At 49.2% G+C, this 21,455-nt stretch overlaps 1 protein-coding gene across 8 annotated transcripts in view; it reads right to left on the reverse strand.

Annotated features, from left to right (window-relative positions):
* The window catches only part of TCF3 (transcription factor 3), a 100,684-nt gene that overhangs the window by 54,018 nt on the left and 25,211 nt on the right, over positions 1 to 21,455 (reverse strand). For 5 of the 8 annotated variants that reach the window (XM_036752483.1, XM_036752508.1, XM_036752497.1 and 2 more), the window contains exons 4-5: positions 2,080 to 2,156; positions 1,345 to 1,441 (exon numbers count right to left, since the gene is read on the reverse strand). In XM_036752483.1, coding sequence (XP_036608378.1) covers positions 1,345 to 1,441; positions 2,080 to 2,156 — 174 coding nt within the window. The remainder of the gene's footprint in view (positions 1 to 1,344; positions 1,442 to 2,079; positions 2,157 to 21,455) is intronic. The other 3 variants (XM_036752523.1, XM_036752515.1, XM_036752475.1) reach the window with 1 other exon arrangement.

Raw genomic sequence — 21,455 nt, forward strand, 5'->3', positions numbered from 1 at the left:
CAAATTTGACCTCAGACACTTCCTAGCTGTGTGACCCTGGACAAGCCACTTAACCTCTATCTGTCTCAGTTTTCTCATCTGTAAAATGGGGATCATAATGGCACCTACCTTGTAGAGTTGTTCTGAGGATCAAATGAGATAATATTCATATAGCACCTGACACACAGTAGGTGCTTTACAAATGTTCCCTCCTATCCCCAACAGCTCAGTCAAATTAGAAAGAGCACACTAGCAAGAGAGGGAAGAAGGAAGAAGAGAGGAGGGAGGAAGGAGACCAAGACGGAAAGTAAGTCAACACAACAGCCCCCAGGCAGTGAAATTAAATCCTTGCCCGGCATGACAAAGTCCCTGAATTGCTAAGTCAAACCCAGGCCTAGAGGACAGGGCTCCTGGGTTCAGTCCCTAGTGCAGGGTCTAGCCTGTTGCAACTGGCCCCAAATTGTTGCCCCAGATCCATTTCCTTCTAAGGAGGAATATGCAGAGCCCAGGCTAGGGAGGGAGCCTAGGATGGGAGTCTCCTGGTCTTAGTGATTCTTATTTTCCCATGTGGATTTTATCATTTTTCCTAGAGCTATAAAATTATCTTTTGGGAGTATGATACAGTAATGAGTAAGTTTTAAGTAGAAATAGTTTTAAATTTTAATTTAGGTATATATAATTTAGGCAGTACTATCATTTTTATTATATTGGCTTGACCTACCCATGAGCAATTAATGTTTCTCAAGTTATTTTGGTGTTGCACTTCCTGTGCCTAGAATACCTGTCCCCAACCTGCATCTGTTGAATTCCTATTTACTCTTGAGAGGCCACCTCCAACGTCACCTCCTCCGGGAAGCTTTTCGGATTGGATTAACCTCCTTTAAACTTCAAACAACACTCTATTTCTACCTGCTGCAGTACATTTAGCAGGCGCAGGCTGGTACAGATCAGTTCTCTAGGTTTGCTAACTGTGAATTCCATGAGCACAAAAGGACTACGTCTAGTTTTAACTTTGTATTTTCCCCAATGTCCAGAACAGACATTTAATAAATGTTTGCTAATGAATGAATGATTGGGGTAGTAATTAGCCTATAAATCAGAGGGCTCCACCTTGAAAGCTCTGAGTAGGAATGGACAGAACTCTATTCATCTTCAGCTGCTACTTCCCTCACGCTCTGTGGCTTAGAGTATGTACCCTGCAAATGTTTGACTGACCAGAGTCAAGAACCCTTCACAGGCCACCTCTGATATGAACTTGGTCAAGATGGAGACTCCCACTCCTAACTACAGGCTGCCCCTCGCCCCCAAAGCAGACCAACTCCCTGGCCCCAGTGCCTCCCAGCCACCCTCTGGGGGACCACTCACCTACGAGTCCAGATCCCAGGAATGGTGTTGAAGATATGCTATTGTGAGAGGCAAGGTCTCGGGGCTCTGTGTAGTGAGAACCTTCACTGTAAGCCTGCTTTGGGATGGGGAAGACAAGGGTAGGAGAGAAAGAAGGTTCCTTGAGATTCACATGGATAGATGCATGTATGGTCCCTACATCAAACACCAGACCCAAAAACACTTGGGGAAGCTGGGAGTGACCAGCCACTTAACCAGACTGTCTGCCTGGTTTAACTAGAGGAAATCTTCCAAGCCTTTTAAAAAATGTGTTCCCTTTTTGAAGGAAAATGGGGGAGTAAGTCTGTAAGAATACTGAGCTAGCCTTAAGATCAGCCATAGATTTGCTGAGTGACCTTGATCTGAGTAAGGTCACTGAACATCTTTTAGCCTCTTTTTCTTTGGCCTACTGAGAAAGAAGAATGGAAGAATCCTTTGTCCACCTCCCAAGGGAAGCGTTCCATTTGGGACCATGCTCAACACCTTTAGCAGGGCTAGAATTAGGATCAACATCCAGGTGGACTGGTGCATGTCAGAGAGAGACGGGCTGGGGTGAGAGGAGCCAGGAAGTTAGGAGCCATCAGAGCCTTAGGGGACCTTAGGGATGAGGGTTCAGAGTCTTCAGTCTGTGTCCTTTCAAAGGCAGGATAAGAGACAGCTGGCTGACATGGAAGCCATTGGTACTGCAACACTGAGTCACATCAGATAGGGCCTTACCCTTCCTTGGTCGAATGAGGAATTGATTTGATCTCCTGCTGTTCCCCATGACCCAGAGCTTGATCTCTCCTCCAAACCTACCAAAGGGCAAGATAAAAAAGAGTTATCCTCAGTATCAAGGTCTGACTTGAGGCACTGCCTCCCCACTTTTACCACTGTCAATATGGCCTGAGTTCATCCCCCCCAACATGCCACTGACAAGCAGAGCTAGTTGTCCAGGACAGTTCCAATCCAACTGGACCACCAGCCATTCCTCAGACTCCATATTCCCTCTCCATCACCCCTCTAAGTTCATCTAAACTCTTCTGCCTCAACTGAATCTTTGTCTTCTTTTGAGGCTCAACTCTCAGCTGCCACCCCTCCATTTTCTTGGCACCGTACTTTATTTGTATAACTGTTGTTTCCTCCCAGTAGAGCATAAGCACCTTGAGGCAAGGGCTGTCTTCTGTCTTTGGGACTCTATATAGAGTCTGGCACAGTGCTTAGTACACAGTAACTATTTAATAATATTTTGAAAAACCAAATTGAAATCAACAGCTTCCCATTTTCTATGGTAGCAAAGAACTGGAAACAAAGTATATGCCCAACCACTGTGGAATGGCTAAACAACTTGTTGGGTATGCATATAATGAAATATTACTACAACTTAAGAACCAATGAATCTGAAAATTAGAGAATCATAGAAGACTTCTATGAACTGATGCAAAGTCAAGTAAGCAGAACCAAGGGAAAAAATATACACACAATGATTACACTGGAAATGGAAAGAGCAAAAAAAAAAAAAAAACAAAAAACCCAGAACAAAACAATTGAATTCAGTGAAATTATAATGCCATGTTTAGTCCCAAAGAAGAGCTCTATCAACTTTCTTTGCAGAAGTGAGAGACTATAGGAGAGAAAGATCCTTTCTATTACTAAATTTGCTTGAGAACTCTGTTAGTATTCCTGTTTTCCCTCCTTGCCCTTTTCTAGTTTTTTTTCTGGTTACAATATGGGGGATAGTTTTTTGGGAAGAATATATATTTAGAAATGAAAATAATGATGGCTCACATTTGCACAACTTTTGAAAGCACTGTGTAAGCTGTGCTTCTAAGAACGCTGCTAGAGAGGATCAGTAAGGCAAGGATTAATCTCCCCATTTCACAGATAAGGACCCTGAGGTTCAAGGCAGATTGCATTTCTATAGTGCTTAACAGATTTCAAAGAATTCTAATTACAACAGCTGGTAAGGAAGTCTGGCAAGGCTTATTCCATTTCACAGATGAGGACACTGAGGCTTAGATACTGACAGGTGACACTCCCATAGTACTTTACAGAGATTTCATTACAACCTTCCAATGAGGTCATGAGTGCAATTTGTCATCCACATTTTAGAGATGAGGAAATTGAGGCCCAGAGTGGGGAGGTCCTGAAGCAATAAGGGGCAGAGGGTGGATCCAAACCCAGGCTGCCCGACAGCCAAACCAAATTTACCTTTCCATTCTACTTTGGTGTCTTTGTACCTGTGTTTGTCAGGTGAACCAGGACTAAAGGTCAGAGAACATTTTCAACAGAATTCTAGATCAAGAGTTCTTGAGTTTCTGCCCCTGGTAGAGGCGGGGCAGCCCATGCCAGTGTCAGACAAATGGGCCCCTGACTGGTCTTCAGGCTACAAGTGCTGCTTCCATTCATGATCTGGAGCAATGGGAAACCATGGCAGGTGGGCAGGGGTGGGGAAGGAGAGGAAGCGAGAGAGAGAAAGAGAGGGGGTGCGGATAGGAAGAGAAAAGGGAGGGAGAGAGGGAAGAGGAGGGAGGGGGAGAGAGATATCACACGTGTGTGCATGTGTGTGTGTGTGTGTGTGGAGTGGGGGGAGGGCAGAATTCTCTTTCCTGGCTGGCTCATAATCTGCCTTCAGGCCCCAACCCCCCACCACCATTTACCTCGGCTACCATCACACCCAGTCCTCAGCAAAGATAAGGCAGAGGCTGACACCCAAGACCCTAGAGTAGGCTAGCTTACTCTTCTTGGAAGAATCTGTTTTCAGAAAAGGACCCTCCTGAGCATTTTTCTTCCTCCCCCTCCACCCAATTTCTCTCCCTAAGGACACCTTTACAATCCCTGAATGTCAGAGCTGGAAGAGGTCTGAGCAAAGAAAACAGGGACATCAGAACTGCAAGGACCTTTAGAACAGGGAATAGAGACTGTCATCAGAACTGGAAAGGAGAAGGATCTCTTGTGGTTCTGGGCCTGGCTCCACCCCCCTCCCTCCTCCCAAACTCTCCCAGGGTGGGGACATAGTTGGGGTTGTGGGCACTCCTTCGGGGTCCAGAATTGCTGGGGAGACAAACCCTTGTTATCACGGCACACATGGTAACGGCTGATTAGAGAAAGGAATAAAGGACTAAGTAGCCAAAGAGGCATTTTAGTTAGCTGCAGGGTTCAAGGTGACGCACGCCAGGCCCTTTCCTTTCCATTTGGAAATGTTTCCTTAGCTCTAAGGTGATGGCTTGGGCATCAGATGCTCATTTCAGAGATGAAGAAATGGAAAAATGATCTAGCCCAGGTCACACTGACTTGCCCTGTGACCCCTGCTGGGGATCCCAGTCCCTTATCTACAAATCGAGGATGTCAGGCCCTTTAAGCACCCCTCTGGATCTTCACGTTTCAGCCGGGCCAGGGCTTCTGCAGGGCTTTGGGGGAAGGAGAGAAAGCTCCCTGCCCTCTCCTCCCCTGGCGGCCGATTATCAGAGCAAACACGCTGGATCTGTCTCCCCAGCGCTGCTCACTGCTCATTTCACCAGAAACTTCTTTCAAATTACATCCTTCTATTTCGGTGCCTTTGTGTTAATCATTTCCCCAGAGAATTGGTGTTTAATTGCTGTCTAATTTGCATAATTATGCATATTAATCTCCACACCTAATGAATATTCATACTTCTCATTTAGATTTTGTTTTCTAATCAAAAATTTCCAATGTGATTATGGTGCGGAGCAGGATGGGGCGCTAATAATACCGCGGGTACTGGGGGATGCTGCCAATTCTCCCACCGCTGACTTCCCACAATCAACTTTTGCTTTGCTTATGTGTTTTCTAAAGCAATTCAGCCTCAGAAACCCAGCAAACACCCATCAGAGGAAGAAGACAAAAGCCTCTGCTCCCGGTTCTGCAACCCCGGGCTTCAGCACCAGGAGCCCTTCCCTGCTTGCCTTTGCTTTTGCCTTTCCTCCCAGTCCTGGCTCCTGAGTAAAACCTCTGGTTTCTGAGTTGGCTCTCAGATCCTGCACCTTCCTTCTGTTCCCTGACCTCTAGTTTTCTGCCTGTAGTTTCCTGGCCTCTGGCTTCCCAACCCTTCATCCCTCCCTGCCCCCAGCCTGCGGGAGTGAAGGGGGCACAGCGAGCTTGTTACTGATCCAGGCCAAGGCCCCTGGACCACAGCTAAAGGCCCCCAGGCCTTCTGCTGGAAGCTAGCCTAGCTGTCAGCCTGGGCAAGATGGCTGACTGGCCCTCATCTCCCACACCTGCCGCAGGTGCTATCAGCTTGAACCATAGTCCTGGGAGGCTAAGACCCAACTTGCATTTTAAGGAGAAAAAAAAAAAAGAACCCTTTTTCAGACCTCCCTCCCTATTCAGATGGTACAAAAATAGGGACTTCCTCCCCCCACTCCCATTAATACAGTTATTAAAATCAAAACCCCCACAGATTAATTATGCATTTTAATAACTCAGGTCATGAATATTCATAATGCGTTTCTTGCTCATGTTCTAATTAAAATGTACTAATAGAATAAGATGTAGCTGTCAGAGTGGAATTTTTTTTTTTACTCTCTCTCTCTCTCCTTTTTAAATGCCAGCACTAAGGAGAGCTGATATATGATAATCCTTGGATTGGCACAGCCCAGCCCAGACTCGATACAAAGAACGGGTCTAGCTCAGTCTAGGGACTGGTTTAAAGGCTTCTCACCTCATCAGGTTGGCCATGATGCCTGCTGGGCTCTCCCTATGGTGGAGTGACAGGGGCCTAGAAGTCCCTGGCATCTAAGCTGACAGCTTCTAGCTTGGGGGAGGGGGCAAGAGAAGGAAAAGCAGGAGACAAGGAAGGGACAGGAGGAAAGAGCAATGCTTACGGAGCAATCAATTTTTCTTTTTAAGGTTTCCTAGATGCCAGATGAGCAAACGCCTTGCCTGCCAAAATCAAGGTCCACTTTGGTCTGGCTGTGAGCCTGGTAGATGCCACCCTGCTCTGACCAGCCAAACAGGCACTGGCCAGGCTGGCTTCAGCATCAGATCCTTGAAGTCCTGTCTGGGAATGGTCCTTCAGCCAACATCTACCCAGAAACTGGCCAACAGCCACCAGGGGCTCCAAATGTACCCACTCATGATTCAAGGAGCAGCACAGGGCCCTCTGTCTCCTCTTTAAAAGAAAGGAGCTAGATGAGAAACAGCTGTCTTGTTTTCTTCCAGCTCCGACATTTCATGTTCTAGAGCCCCTAGCTCTAACATTTTAGACTCTAAGGTTCCTGACAGTCTATGCTCTAAATGCCCTTATACTTCATTTTGTCTTGTTCTGTTTTCTATGATCCTTCTGAGTGATGACATCCTATGCTTTTTCTTTTGGAGGGGAGTAGGCAGCGCAATTGGGGTTAAGCGACCTGCCCAAGGTCATACAGCTAGTAAGTGTATTCTATGTTTGAAGAATGGCATCTGTTCTCTTTCTCTACTCACAAGACAACTGCGCTAGGATCAAGCTCTCATCACTTCCTGCGTGGACGTTACACTAGCTTCCTAATGGATTCCTCTGACTTGAATCTCTCCTCTCCCCTTATCCATCTTGTACACATTTGCCAAAGTGATTTCCCTAAATCACAGGTCTGATGTTGTCCCTTCCTCTATTAACTCCAATGGTTCCCTACTACCTCTAGGATTAAAACCAAATTCCTCCAATTGACATTTAAAACCCTTCACAACCTGGCTTCAATCGACCTTTCCAGCTTGATTTATTAGACATTACTCACTCCCCTTCAGCCAAACTAGGCTTACTGTTGCTCCCCATACGTGACACTCCATCTCCCACCTCAGAGCCTTTGTGCACGACTAGGATGCCTTCCCTCCTCACTCCTGTTTCCCACAAAGCCCAGCTTAACTGCCACCACTTACAACAGGCTTTCCCTGATTCTCCTCCCCACCCTGTTAGTGTCTCCCCTTTCATAAACTTAGCCCATACTTATTTTGCATATATTCCCATGTTCCCGATAGAATGTCAACCCCTTGAAGGCTGGGTCTGTTTCTTTTTTGTCTCCATACACCCAGGGTCCATCACACACACACAGTAGGTATTGTAGACTGAACTCTTCCAGATGAATGGTTTAAGGCCTTTCCCAGCACTGATTCTTTCTGGGAGAGAAAGGAAACTGGAAAAACCTGGCCCTTCTCACATAGCAACAGCAAAGGCCTGCTAAAGGCTCACTTTGTGCAAGGTACTGAATGCACTCCTCCAGAAGCATCTCCTGCAGATTCCTGGATGACAGACATACAGGGGCTTGCCTAGATCCCACTGGAAGCTTCCTGATGAAGTTAGCAAATAAGCCGATTTGCTGCTCTGATCCGCTCTGACCACCAAGGCTGCTCCCCCCCCCCCCCGCCCCAATAAGGTCAAGGGGGATTTGTAATTAAACACTTTAGGATCAGAGGATTTAGAGCCGATCGAGTCCAACCCCCTCATTTTACAGAAGAGGAAACCGAGGATCAGAGACAAGTGACTTGTCCAAGGTCACCCAATAAGTAGCAAAGATAGGACAAGGGGGTATCAACTCCAAATCCAGTGTTCTTTCCCCTGAATGTTAGCTCTAAAGCCCTGTTAGACACAGACAGCTTTCTCAACCCAGCCCCAGGCCTGACTCTACCTGAAATTGTAGGATCCGTATATGCCTCTCCTCCCCGACTCTGGAGGACACCCCACTAAGGCTATCAAACTTGAGCAGATGTGAACTGTCCTCCCAAACCTGCGCCCTCTCCTCCCTAACCCACATGTCCAGCCCTGGGATCAATGCTGTAAGAAATCAGAGTCTCTGCTGAAGAGCTCAGGGAAGGAGAGAAAACCAGGGCACCCCCACAGAGAACAAAGAATGACCTTCGGCCTTGCAACTAGGGTCTGAACCTCCAGACACAGACGGCAAGGCAATGGCCAGTAATCTTCGCATCACTAGAAATGGCCAAGAGGCTGGACGGGCCCTCAAAGATGATATGCAGCAGCCTCGGGGCTTTTGCCCTGAAGCCTGTGTCCCTGGGAGGTCCCTTTCTCTCCCCAAGAGGATCTAGGGTTCCAGAGGGAGAAGTCTCTGTGTATTTGGGGCAGGGGCTTCATGCCAAGAGGTGTCGAAGTCAACATTCTACCTACTGGCTTTGGGAGGGACCCGCTAGCTCAGAGAAGAAAGGGCGAGTCGAGAGAGTAGTTACGCTATGCCACTTCCCGCTTCCTACAATCACATACTCAAACATTGTTTCTCCCGTGACACTTTCCCCTGTCAGTTAATGGCCAGCCTTGGTAAAATACCAGGCCAGGAGGCTAGCAGGGGCCTGCCTGCAGGAAGCCCAGGGTCTAGCTCAGGGCCTCTTTATTTCCTTGGTGTCCTGGACACCTCTGCCACAGTCTACGGACCGCTTCTCGGAATCTGGGTTTGAAATGACTGAAGAAAATAAGATGCTTAATTTCAGTGAGATTAATAAAAATAAAGCTGCAATTTTTCCACCATTCAGAGAAGCCCTGAAATCTTTCCATAGACTTCTTGGGAGGGTGTGGACCCCAGATTAAGAACCCCTGCCTTAGCTGGAGGAAACACAGATAACCATAGGCTAGCGGGCTCAGACAAACTCAGGCTGGGCTGCGCTGGGCCAGAGGAGTCCAAAGGACAGCTAGCTGTCTGGGGGTCCAGGCTGGGCAGAGCAGGCTTCTCAGAGGCACCAGCATTCAAGCTGGGGCAGGGATGAGGAGGGTGAAGGCCCTTCCAGCCTAATACCCTGCCTCAGAAGCCCACTGGTCTCCCTTGGGGCAGCAGAATCATCAGCCTATGTAGGGGATGGAGGCCAGGTCACCTTGGCTGTGTGGTGCCTTGTGGAGACGGTCAGAAGGAGAATCAGGGGGCTGAGCTGGGGGTATTGCTTTGGTATTTGGGGCTAAGTTAAGAGCTGGAAAGGACCTTAAAGATTCTTAATTTGCTCATGAAGCTGAGGCCCAGAGAGGGGAGGGGGCTGGCCCAAGGACATGAGGGGCAAAGAGCAGAATTGTGCCTTCTCAACCAGGGTAATGCTGCCTCTCCTTAGGCTTAATGATGTAGGGTCCCCACCGGAGCCTCAGGACAACCCGCTCTGTCTCAGTCTTGTCCCAGCACTAAACCCATTGAGCAGCTAACGCCAGCTCCCGCTTTCAGCGTGCCTTATGCTATTCAAAGTATTTTTATGTCCATTTCACTTGAGCTGGACACCACCCACCCCTAATTGGGGCGATGGGGCAATTTCCTCACCCGTAAAATGGCGAGGACACCTGGCCTGCCTTCCTCGCCAGGCTGTGGTAAGACTCCAGGGAGATGGGAGCCAAGCTCTTTGGAAGCTATAAAGTGGCTAGATACACGGCAGGTGCTTCAGGTATACTGCTAATCATTGTGCCCATTACACAGACAAAGAAAACAGAATAAAGGAAAGAAGTGACTTACTCAAGGTCACAAAGTAGGATCTAGTGTGGACTACCAGTGACAAAGAGTCATAGAAGCACAGCATGTTAGCACCAGACAGATCCTTAGGACAAGAAGGATAAAGGCTAAGACAAGAGTATAGAATGTCAGGGCTGGGAGGGCCCTTAGAACGTGGAATGTCAGGGCTGGGAGGGTCCTTAGAACCCAGGATGTCAGAGCTGGAAAGGACCTTAGCGATCATTTAGTCCAATCCTCTGACATTTACAGGAAGGTAAATAAAGGCTCAGAGAGGGTGGTTTTCTCAGGTCACACTGGGGCACTGGCACACTCAGCTCTCCCAGCCCTCAGTCCAGGGTTCTAGCTGGTTCCATTCTATAATATCAAAAAATTGATTTGCTCATCAGGATGCTTTGTTCTAGCCTAAAATTTGGTGTCTATGGCCCCAGTTTCCTCTATACCCAATCAGTTTCCTGTCCCGGTGAAAGGCTCTTTGTGGAACTGCCCGAAGTGTGCTCAAGCTAGAAGCCCTCCACCCTGGGCCCACTAAGGGAGGCCAGGAGCTTCCCCCCCCACCATGTGATCTGGGGCATGGGGACAGAGGCCAGCAAAGAAGGGCATCAACAAGCACTGGCACAAATAATGCTTCCCTCCACTGTTGTCCTTGGCTGCGGGTGGCTAGTTGCATCACCCCTATGGCATTCCCTGGCTGTAGGCTGACAGGCTCGCCTCCACGACAGAGGTGAGGAAACCGGGCTGTGGACAAAAGGCTTCTGTGTCCTGCCTTGGGGTCAGAGGGTGACTGGGGGGAGGGGGGGCAGTGCCAGCTCCTGAGAAGTCCCTCAGAACACCCGGCAACCTGACATTCCACGGGAACATGCTGATTGTGGCACACGGCTATAAATATCATCTCCCCCCCCTCCCCTGGAACTTCTTTACTTTGAACTCCTATAGTGTTGCTCATAGATGGCCCAAGACATGACAAAACCCAGGTGCTTTGTGGGATTAGGTTCCCTAGCAATAGCTAGTGTTCTATAAGGCTGATGCCTCATTTTTCCAACATTCTGTGTTCTAAAGGCCTTAGAACCCTTTCTGGGTTCTAAGAGCCCCACCATCCATGATGTTCTGTGTTCTAACAGATTTCCCTACTTCCCTAATAACAAAACCAGCACCAACTAAAACAACTCTGAGGACACCTTCACATGAGCCAGAGCAGCAAAAAGAAAAAGGACCAAATTCCAGTGTGGACAGTGCTTTGGGAAAACCTGGACTCCCAGGGCACTGCTGGGGGTGGGAGGAGGTCCCTGCTTAGCATAGGCACCTGGGCCCCCACACACGGGAGGGGGAGTTCCCTGCTAGCACACACACAGGTAAAGGGGAGGGGGAGACCCCTGCTATCACATACATACACATATAAGGGGGGGGGCCCTCTGCTATCATACACACATGTAAGGGAATGTCCCTGCTAGCACATCCACATGCACACACATGTGTATATATGCACACACAAGTTATAAAAATAATGAGCAGCTCTCCCCCAATCATATTATTCTTGGGAATTTCCTCCAACCAAAGGGGAAGGGAAAAAGAAGACTCCGTTCAAGTATCTGTAGCAGCATGATCTGTATCCACACCAATGACGTCATGGCTATTTTTTAAGATACTGGTAATTTTTGTAATTATGACGAACCAGTAACAATCTAAATGTCCACAAGTGCCAAATGGGGAAACAAAATGGTAGCTGATGAATACCAAGCCTAGAATATCACAACATGATCCCAGAACAAATGAGGAATAGGAACACAAGAAGATTTATAGAAAATAATGAGACATAAAAGAGGAAAAGCAAAAGCAAAGTCATGTGGATCCTCACACAGACTCTGACGACCTAATGCCCTAGTGAACAGCCCCAACGGGGAGTAAGTGATAAATCCTTACAGATGTCAAAGAAGTAGATCTGAGACACCGATGACTTAGAAACGAGGCAAAGAGGCCCGGACAGTTAAGCCATTAATGAACCTGAGAGCTGGTCACTAGCAGAGCTGGGATTTGAATGTACATGTTCAGACTCTCCAGAACTCTTTCCAAAACACCCATTATCTGTGTGACTGTGGGCTAGTCACTCGACCTCGTTGACTTCTAGGTTTCCCATCTCTTACTCATTATTAGATAGGTCTTTAAAATTCTACATTCCAAGGTCTCATCCAGTTCTAACATTCTACACTCTAAAGGTCCACCTAGTTCCAACGTTCTGTATTCTAGGGCCTGTCAATTCCACCCTTGCACCATCATTCCAATATGCCGCCTTCTCTCCTCTGACACTGCCACCCCTCTGGTACAGGGCCTCATCACCCCAAGCCCGGATCATTGCAATAGGTGGGTCTGCCTGCCTCCAATCTCTCCCCCTTCTCTCTGTTGTTTCCTATTTATCCTGTCTATAGCTTGCTTTGTATGTTTGCATGTTGTTTCCCCTGTTAGACTAGAAGCTCCTTGAGGGCAGGGCCTGGCACGTAATAGGCACTTAATAAATATTGACTGACTGATCCTAAGGTCCCTCCTAGGTCACCAAACATTCTACGTTTTATGTTCTGAGGCTGCTCCCAGCATGGTCACAACACTCCCTGCTCAGGAATATGAGAAACCTCATTTGCCTTTTTCCAGAAGGGACAGTTCTTGGCCTCAAGTAGGAAAAACTCAGTGGGGGTTTCTCTTCCTGGCATTAGTCCTCAGCCCTGGCTCGGTGATTAGACCCTTCCATAATCACTAGAAAATCCATTCCCTGCCCTGTCAGGTCACTTGGGCAGGAATGGGAACTGAGGCCATTCAGGGGCCCATAAGGCACGGCAAAGATCAAAGCACTCTGGAGATCACCCAGTCCTAGCCCCTCTTTCCTACAGATGATGGAGATGGAGTCCTCAAGAGGGGAAGGGACCCCCCAGAGCCACATTGGTGGAATGTATGCAGCCAAGGCAGGATCCAAAAGCAGGTCCCCCAACTCCAAATGCAGCGCTCGCTTCTCTAAACCACATAGCCTGTGGCCATGCTTGGCTCAGTAGGGATATGGGATGGTAAGATGAGGCAGGGGAAACAAATGAATCAGGTCTAAATGTGGCCAAGGCCTTTCTACCTGTGTCACTATGGGTTATCACTTCCCCCTGGCTGGGCCTCAGCTTCATGCCCTTTCCAGGGTACCTCAGTGAGTCTGAGTAATCCTGGAGAAGGAGGAGAGCCGCCTCCAGCCCACTCCCCTGGAGAATGAGCCGCTTTGTTCTGGGATCCAGCCATCCTGCCCCACCCCAGCCTGGTGAGGCAAGGTGGCCTGGGGCCCATGGCCCAGGAGGGTGGGGAAGCCACAGCACGAGGGAGAGGGTGGGGCATTGGCCCACGCCTTGGCCCACTGATCCCATCTGAGGGCATGGCTTGGAGTCAAGCCTTGGCCAGAGAGGCAGGTAACTTAGGTTCCAGGCCTAGGCTGGCCACCTGTCCTCGAACAAGTCCCATTAGGTCTCTGGGCCTCAGTTTGTCTAGCTGTATAATAGGTCTAAAAAGCCCCACCTCCCTCACAGTATTATTGTAAGAGAAGAGTCAATGAAGTCATAGTTGGGAAGCACTTTGGAAGCAGTAACAGCAGCAGCCCCAGTCTGGGTTTTCAGCCATTTATGTTTCTAAAGTGTTCTGACTCCCCTACCCCCAAGCTGACCCTGGCCCTGGGAAGCAGAAGGTGGGGGGTTGCTGGCTTGCTCAGTGTAACAGCCAAAGGGATCCCTAGGGCCATTCAGCAGAGGCTCCCAGGCAAATCAGGAGTCTGACTCCAGCCTCAGGCTCCAGGTCTGGCTAGCTTGCCCTGAGGCCTTAGCCAGAAACAGGAGTCCGGGAATGGGAGACTTAGAACAGAATCTAGGACATCAGATCTGGGGAGGCCCCTAGAATTGGAAAGGCCCTTAGAACACAGGATGCCAGAGCTCAAACTGCCCTTAGGACAGAGAATGTAAGAGCTGGGAGGGCTGTTAGAACAGAGGACGTTGGTATCAGGAAGGGGCTTAGAACAGAGGATGTCAGGCCTGGGAGGGCCCTTAGAACCTGTCTCTGTTGGGAAAGCAGCAGAACTAGGTTCTGACTCCAGACCCTGCCTCCAAACTTGGCCCTCTTCCTGATACCCTGTACTTCCAATGATAACAATGATAACTCAGCTCTTGATGGTTTAAGCTTACCTTCTTATTGAAGCCTCATCACAAGCCTGTAGGGGGTATCTTATTCCTGTCTATTTTACTATTGAGGAAGCAGACTTAGAGTGAGAGAAAGAGCCCAGTCTAAGATCACTCAGTGAGGTCAACGAGAAAGCTGAGCTATGAACCCAGGGCCCTGGCCTCTGGTCCAGGACTCTTCCCACTACATCCCATGCCTTTTCTCAATAGTGTTCTGCAGCCTTTCCTCAGTCCCCTAGGATACATAATCAATGTTCTTCTCAGGTGACCATCTCACTGAAACCAGGCTGAAGACAGAAGGGCTGTCTTTCCCATCCTTCTCACCCAGAAAGATGGGAAGGGATGGCTAGCTTCTTCAGCTTCCCAAAGCTATAGGTTCTTAGAGCCCCTAAAAGCTCTGTGCTTCAACCAGGGGCTGCTGCTTCTCTTGGACGTGACATCCCCGAAGGTTAGGAAGGAGGAACTAGCCGGCCTTGCCAGCTCTCCAGTGCTCACTGAATGATGTGGACCGAAATAGCAACTCTCTCTTTCCAGTGCCCCACAATGCCCTGCAGAAACATCCGAAATGGGGACTTGGGAATCCAGGGATGAGGGCATCACTGATCACAGGCTCCCCACCCTCCCAAACCTCACACCTAGATGAGAAGCAAGAGTTTGACCCAGGTTTGTGGGCGGCTGAAGGCAGGCCCCCAAAGGCTGTTGGGACACGGGGGATTTTCCCTCCTTTCTTCTAGCACCCCACTCAGTTAGAGGAAGGTGAGCCTGCAGCTTCCCGGCCTGGGGATGAGGGAGGAGAGCTTCCGGCAGCCATCTTTGGCTGGCTGAGGCTAAGTCCAGGGTGGCTGCCTTCTGCTCCACCTAGGGCACTGAGGTGGCAGGGAACTCGGAGACCATCTGAGATACAGAGGGAGAAGTTGAATCTCTAGTCTAGCCAGAAGGAAGGGACATAGAAAGTCCCACAGGGAGTCTTGATAACATCAATAATGATGATAACTGGCATTTCTAGAACACTTTAAAAGGCATACAAATGACTACTCTTAACGCCCCATTTTACAGATAAGGAAGTTGAGGTCAAGGCATTAAGTGACTTCCCTGGGACCATACAGTTCGTTAAATGTCTGAGGCATGATTTGAACACAAATCTCTTGACTAAAAGTCCAAGGCTCTTCCCACCAAGCCACACTGTCTCTACCGGCAAGGAAGCAGCAGAACTAGGTTCTGACTCCAGATCCTGCCTCCAAGCCTGGCCCTCTTCCCGATACCCTGTACTTCCTCTGCCACCAGCTCTTCAAGTCCCATTGGAGCCGTTGGGCAGAGGGAGAGGGGGCTTAGAATCCTGGGGTAGAAGAAGACAGTCTAGCAGAGTCTTTGGGTGGACCTCTATCTGGGAAGGCCCCCAAACAAGAGCTTCAGCCCAAGAGTCCCCATCCCCCCACCGAAGGCCTCTTGGCTCATACAACTGCTTACCTCATAACCTCCTCCTGTTTACTTGGGTAAATATTTGTGACTTACTTGGGGAAGGGGATCTGGGAGGTAGGGATGAAGGCAGGGGGATTTCCACACCATCAGATGGTCTCATTATTCTCAACAATTCATCGTGCTATTGTATACTTCCTCCAAGGGAGAGGAAAAAACAGCTCCCAAGCCTTGTTGGGAAGGGAGGGCAGGGCGGAAGGCAGAGGGGGATGATGAGGGGTGGGCATAAGAGAGAGGTAAACAAGGGATTGGTGCTGTCACCAGGGACAAGAACGGGAGGGAGGGGAACATAAGAGGCCAAACACGAGAGGCCGAGACAGAGGGTGAGTCAGTTCCCCAGGAAAAATCATCTGAGACAGCCAACCCTGTCCTGTGCCCCCAACAAGGTTGGGGGTGTGGGGGGGGGGAGCTTTCCTGAACAACTTCCTGCGGCTGCAGCTGAGCCTTCAAGGAGCCGAAAGGAGCAGGGCTGTGCTTTCCTCTAGCCTATTAACAGTTGTCACAATCAAAGCAGTGGGGTGGAGGGTATCAGGGTGGGGAGGGAGCAGGAATGAGGAGCTGGGGGGGGGGGAGAAGTGCATTGGGGGAGGGGGACACATGAGTTATACCCTCTGCTTGAGGAAAAACCCAATCAATTGTTTTGATACCTGTCTGCTTGAAGGAAGCTGGAGGGCTGGCTAGGTGTCACTAAGACATGTCTTAGGATGGGCCATCTAGATCTAGGAGGGACCTCCAAGGGAAGATTGCCCAACCCTCTCGATTTACAGGGGAAGAAAGCAAGGCCCAGAGAGGAGAGGGAGATGATTGCATTAAGGTCATATAAGTTATGGAGGTGGGTTTTGAACCTAAGGCCTGACTCCAAAGGGCGGCAAGATGGAGCAGGGGATAGAGCACTGGGCTTGGAATCAGGAAGACTCATCTTCCTGAGTTCAAATGTGGCCTCAGACACTTACTAGCTTTATGATCCTGGGCAAGTCACTTAACCCTGTTTGCCTTAGTTTCTTCATCTGTAAAATGAGCTGGAAAAAGGAAATAGCAAAAACATTCCAGTATCTCTGCCAAGAAAACCCTAAATGGGGCATGGGGAGTCAAACATCACTGAAATAACTGAACAACCACCTGACTCTGAATCCAGAGCTCTTCCCACAGCACTCAATTACACTGTAGGATCCATTTAGATTCCAGGGTCCTGAGTTTTTGAGGAGGCTAGCACGGGAGATTCACAGAATGTTTGATACAGCTGGAAAGAAACATCATGGAATCTGACATCTGCATTTCACAGATAAAGACATTTTGGTCCAGCGAGGGGAGGTAACTTTTCCAAGAGCTTCTTGGAGTTTCAGGGTAAAGGAGGAGGAAGAACCCCAGGTCCCAAATCACAGCCCTGCTACTCACTTGCTATGGAATGTTGGCTAACTCACTGGCCCTCAGTGAACTTCAGTTTTCCCCTTGGCAAAGTTTTTATAAGGCCCTAGCTGGCTCTAAATCCTCTGAGCCTGTTGTTCTAAGCTTTGAGAGGATACTTCTTGTCCTCCAAATTCCAACTAGGAAGTTGACCCATTCTAATAAAAAGGGCCTCCCTTGTCATATTACTCCTCGGACTGACCCAGCATCCAAACTTCTCCCTCATCTCCCACCGGCACCCCTGGCATGGATGGCTCAGTCCATCTCTGGAGAAGTGAGTGGGTGGCCAAGACCCAAGAAGTGCCCTCAGACGCACACGGCCTCCCGCTCCTTCCTCAGCCTGGCCTGAGCAATCAGCCCCTGACGGGAAGCGTCAGGGCTTGATGAACTCTTGTTATTTGGCCATCAAGCAGCTTGTAAAGGACAGATGTGACCTATTTCTGAGGCTGCCAAGCACTTCTGGATTCGGAAAGGCCATTGATTATGTAAAATCTTTACTTAAAATGGAAAGTGATGGAGGAGGGACTGACTGGCCTCCCAGATCCCCCAGTGATCCTTGAGTGACTGGAGCTGAGTCACCCGACCTGTCCTCCAGGGCCCCACAATTCTCTTCACAAACAGAGACTTAGGGAGGCAGGAATCATGATGTCCATAGCATGAGATAACTTAGTTCCCTGCTCCTGAAGAACAGCTTGATACTGAGTCCTAACGGTAGGCCCTGTTTGTCCCACGACACACATCCCGACTTGTTAGGTGGTGAAAAGGCGATCAGGAGAGTACAGCTTCCCAAAGTAAACCAGACATACCTTCCTCTGAGCATCACCTCATGACACACACGCGCCATAGTCGGCATTCTGAGCCCTACTTTCAGCGCTTCTTAAACACACAGAAGCACCAAAAGGGTCAAAAGTGGAAAAAATTTAAGAAGCCTGTCTATGATATAGATGAGTGAAGCTAGACCCAGAATGAGCCCTTCAACCAGCCAACTATTAGTCCTTACTTACTGAACACCTACTGTATGTCCCACCCACTTTCGGGCACTGAGTAGGATGCAAGAGGGAAGCTGGAGTACACAGCTGACGTGTACACGAACACTTTCAGGTGGTCAAAGCATTTTCATTACAACACTATACGGTTCTAAAGGCCTGACCAGGTCTGATATTCTAGGTTCTAAAGTACTATGCAGCTCCAACATTCTAGATTCAGAGAGCCTCCTTGCAGAACCAACATCATAGGTCCTGAGGCCCTGACCAGCTCCAACATCCTTGATTCTAAGGTCCTGTGGAGCTCTGACATTCTGGGTGTCTGAAGCTGGATGGCCAGAGGGGTGGAGCTAAGATGGAGGGAAGGAGACAACAAAAGGATTGAGGTGAGCCTCTTTTCCCAGCCCCCACTGGGAGGCTTTAACCTCACTGGGGAATCCCCTCCCTCTCTTCTTTGTTATTTACTAAGCAGAGAGCTCTGTGCTTCAGCTCTGAAGACCCTCACCCCAACCCCCACCCTCAGAATCCTCCACATCAAAGCCCAGCCCAGCCCAGATGGGAGTTGGGGACAAACTTCAAAGGCAGCTCCATTTGCTCTCTCTCTTCTGCTCCCACCCCAATGTCTTTCCTTAAACAAAGGTTCCCAGCTCTCCTCCCCTGGCTCAAGCCCCACCCCAGGTCTCAGGCAGAATCAATAAGCTCCTGGGAACAGCCTGAGTATAATAAGAAAGAGGCCTGACTCAGAAGTTAGGAGACCTGGATTCTAGCATCAATGTCACCTTGGACAAGTCACTGACCCTTCTCTAGGTCTCACTTTCCCCATCTGGAAAATGGCAAAGATGATGATCTGCCTCCACGGCTGCTGTCAGGACGACATGAGGAGTCAAATACGGGCATACTCTTGAGCTAAACTGCTTTCACTCCCTGGACCTCAATTTATCCATCTGTAAAACAGGGGTGAGGCCTGGATGATCCTGAGTTCTGAAGTATACCATGGAGGGCCTTAACAGCCGAGATGGGCCTGAGGTCCCAAAGAGGACAGCAAATAACTCACAATCCTTGTCTCCACTACCCCCAGTCACCTGCCTCAATGACATCCACCAACACTCTGATGACCCATAGAAAGAATCCTTGCTCTCCTCACCTCCAGTGCCATCCAGTTTCCACCCTCCTTGGAAATGGCTTCCTCGGTGAGATCCCAAATCGGGGAAACACCTGCCTGGTTGTCATCCGCCGGCCTTTGGTCTTGCCCACTTCTCCCTTTACCTGCTCTGCCCTCAGAGATGATCTTGACTGAGCATCTTGTTGCCCCCACCACCATCTTTTCTGCTTATACAATCACTTTTCAAATCATCTTTCCTCTTCTTTATGAAGTTCCTATATTCAATTAAGGCAAAGACGACAAGTGCTCTCCAGGTTTAGTGCTGCGCCAAATTGCCAAAGAGAATTAAGCTAAAAGAATGAAATTCACCTCAAGCCATACAGGATCAAGCACAGCAAGCTATAAAATGAGAGAAAGCAAGTTAGTAGGAGGATGTCAGATGTTTATGACTCCAGGTTGTCCATGGTGGTACATATCCAATCTTGAGCTAAAGGAACACCCGGTGCCAACTTCTCCAACAGGTATGGTACAGGTACACAGCTCAGCAGGGCAGGCTGAAGGGGTTTGAGAAAGGCAGTCCCCAGGAAGGGGAGCATTGGGGAAAGGACCCCTGGAAAAATCGAGGTGAAAGATCCAGGGGGACTTTCTGGAGTGTGGGTGATTCCCCCAATGACTCTGATCCCTCTGCTCTTTGCCCTAGGTCCTGCTGGGAGGTAGAGGGGGATTCATGGCATCATGTTGGTAGGGACCTCAAACGAAAGCCAACTCAAGCCATACCTGATTAGGAAGCCTCTCTAGAACACATCCTTTGACTAAGGGTAACATTCACCCTCTGCTTGAAGACATCCAAGCGATGGGCAACCACCAAGGCAACCCCATGACGCTTTTGGACGACTCATTATTAGGAAGGTACATATGGTATACTCTATGTGCCATATAGCCACGTATCTGGTCAAAACCAACCTCTCTGCAGCTTTTCTACCCGAAGCTATCAGTTCTAAAGACAACAGGAAGGAAGGCGAGCTGAAGCACCCTTGGAGGTCATCCAAGCCAACTCCTTCACTTTACAATAGGGGAGACCAAGGCCCAGGGAGGGGAAGGGACCTGTCCAAAGCCACCTACGGAGCAGAACTGGTATTTAAACTTTGTCCCTATCTCCAAATCTATGGCTCTTTCCGCTAGCACTTACAGGACCTGCCAGGGCCTGAAGCATGAAATGTGTGTGAACAACAGACAACTGGGCATTCTCCTTAGGAAAAAATATCTGACTGGAAGTGAAGCATTTTCCCCATGGCCACGATGGCACCTTTAGGACTGGGACTTGTACTTTTCACCCATCTACCCACTGGTTACTTGTTCTCTCTCCACCCCCAAGCTTCTGACTCTCATCCTAACAGCATTTCCATTCATCTTCAGCAGTCTCCTCACTACTCAGTCCCACCTTAATATTACCGTAGGGGGGCAGCTAGGTGCTGCAGTGAGCAGAGCACCGGCCCTGGAGTCAGGAGGACCTGAGTTCAAATCCGGCCTCAGACACTTGACATGTACTAGCTGTGTGACCTTGGGCAAGTCACTTAACCCCAATTGCCCTGCCAAATAACCAAAAAAAAAAAAGTACTGTAGGATGCCTCCACCTCTCTCTCTACCTGCCCACACCAGATCCTATTCCACAAGCTAAGGCTCTGTCAGAAATCAGATTCTCCAAATTCACCTGGGGGCATCTGGCCCTCTCCTCTAGGCTCCCAGTGCCTTGCTTTGTCAAAGCCTTTTCCAGACACAGACAGACAGCCAGGCACACTTCCATCTGTGGAAACACACTTCTCCATTCTATCACACCACTCCCTACCTATAGATTACAACCACAATCAATGACTCATCTGTTGAGGAAGAAGCCTTATCCTTTGCCGTGGCCCCAGATTTCCTTCGATGCTGTTCCCTCTCCATTGAATATGCCACCCTCCCCTCCCCAACCTGGAGATATCCAGGAAAATGTGCTGGCTTTGTAGTCAGAAGTCTTGGGTCCCAATTTCAGCCCTGCCCCCAAACTAGCTATATTAATCTGGCCAGGACACGTTCCTACCCTGGGCCTCCGTTTTCCAAGCTTCGAAACCACCATAAAAGTCTCTAGGCAGCTTTAAGGTTTACAGAATAGAAGAAACCAGGTTCTGAGGGGACTTGTCCAAAGTTCTACTGGCAGCGAGTGCCCCCGCCAGGATGGACATCCGGGTCCCTCCTGGCTTGAGCGGGAGCGGCAGAGTCCTTCCCACCGGATCAGTCCTGCCTATAGGAATTGGGCCAGGTGAGCTCTAAAGCCCCTCAAACAGAAATGGAGGTTGGGTCAGCACCCATGCTTCTGGCTGGGGGGTGGGGAGCAGCAATCTTTCCCTCCTCTGTATCCCCAGAGGCTCTGCATCTGAGTTGCTCCTCCATATACCACCTCTCTGACCAGAGTGGAAGCTCCCCAAGAGCAGGCACATAACCCTTTTCACTTCTTTGTGTCCCTCATGGGAGCCAGCACTCAATAACATTTGGTTGTCTGAAT

This window comes from Trichosurus vulpecula, chromosome 1 (assembly GCF_011100635.1).
Source record: "Trichosurus vulpecula isolate mTriVul1 chromosome 1, mTriVul1.pri, whole genome shotgun sequence".
Taxonomy (NCBI): domain Eukaryota; kingdom Metazoa; phylum Chordata; class Mammalia; order Diprotodontia; family Phalangeridae; genus Trichosurus; species Trichosurus vulpecula.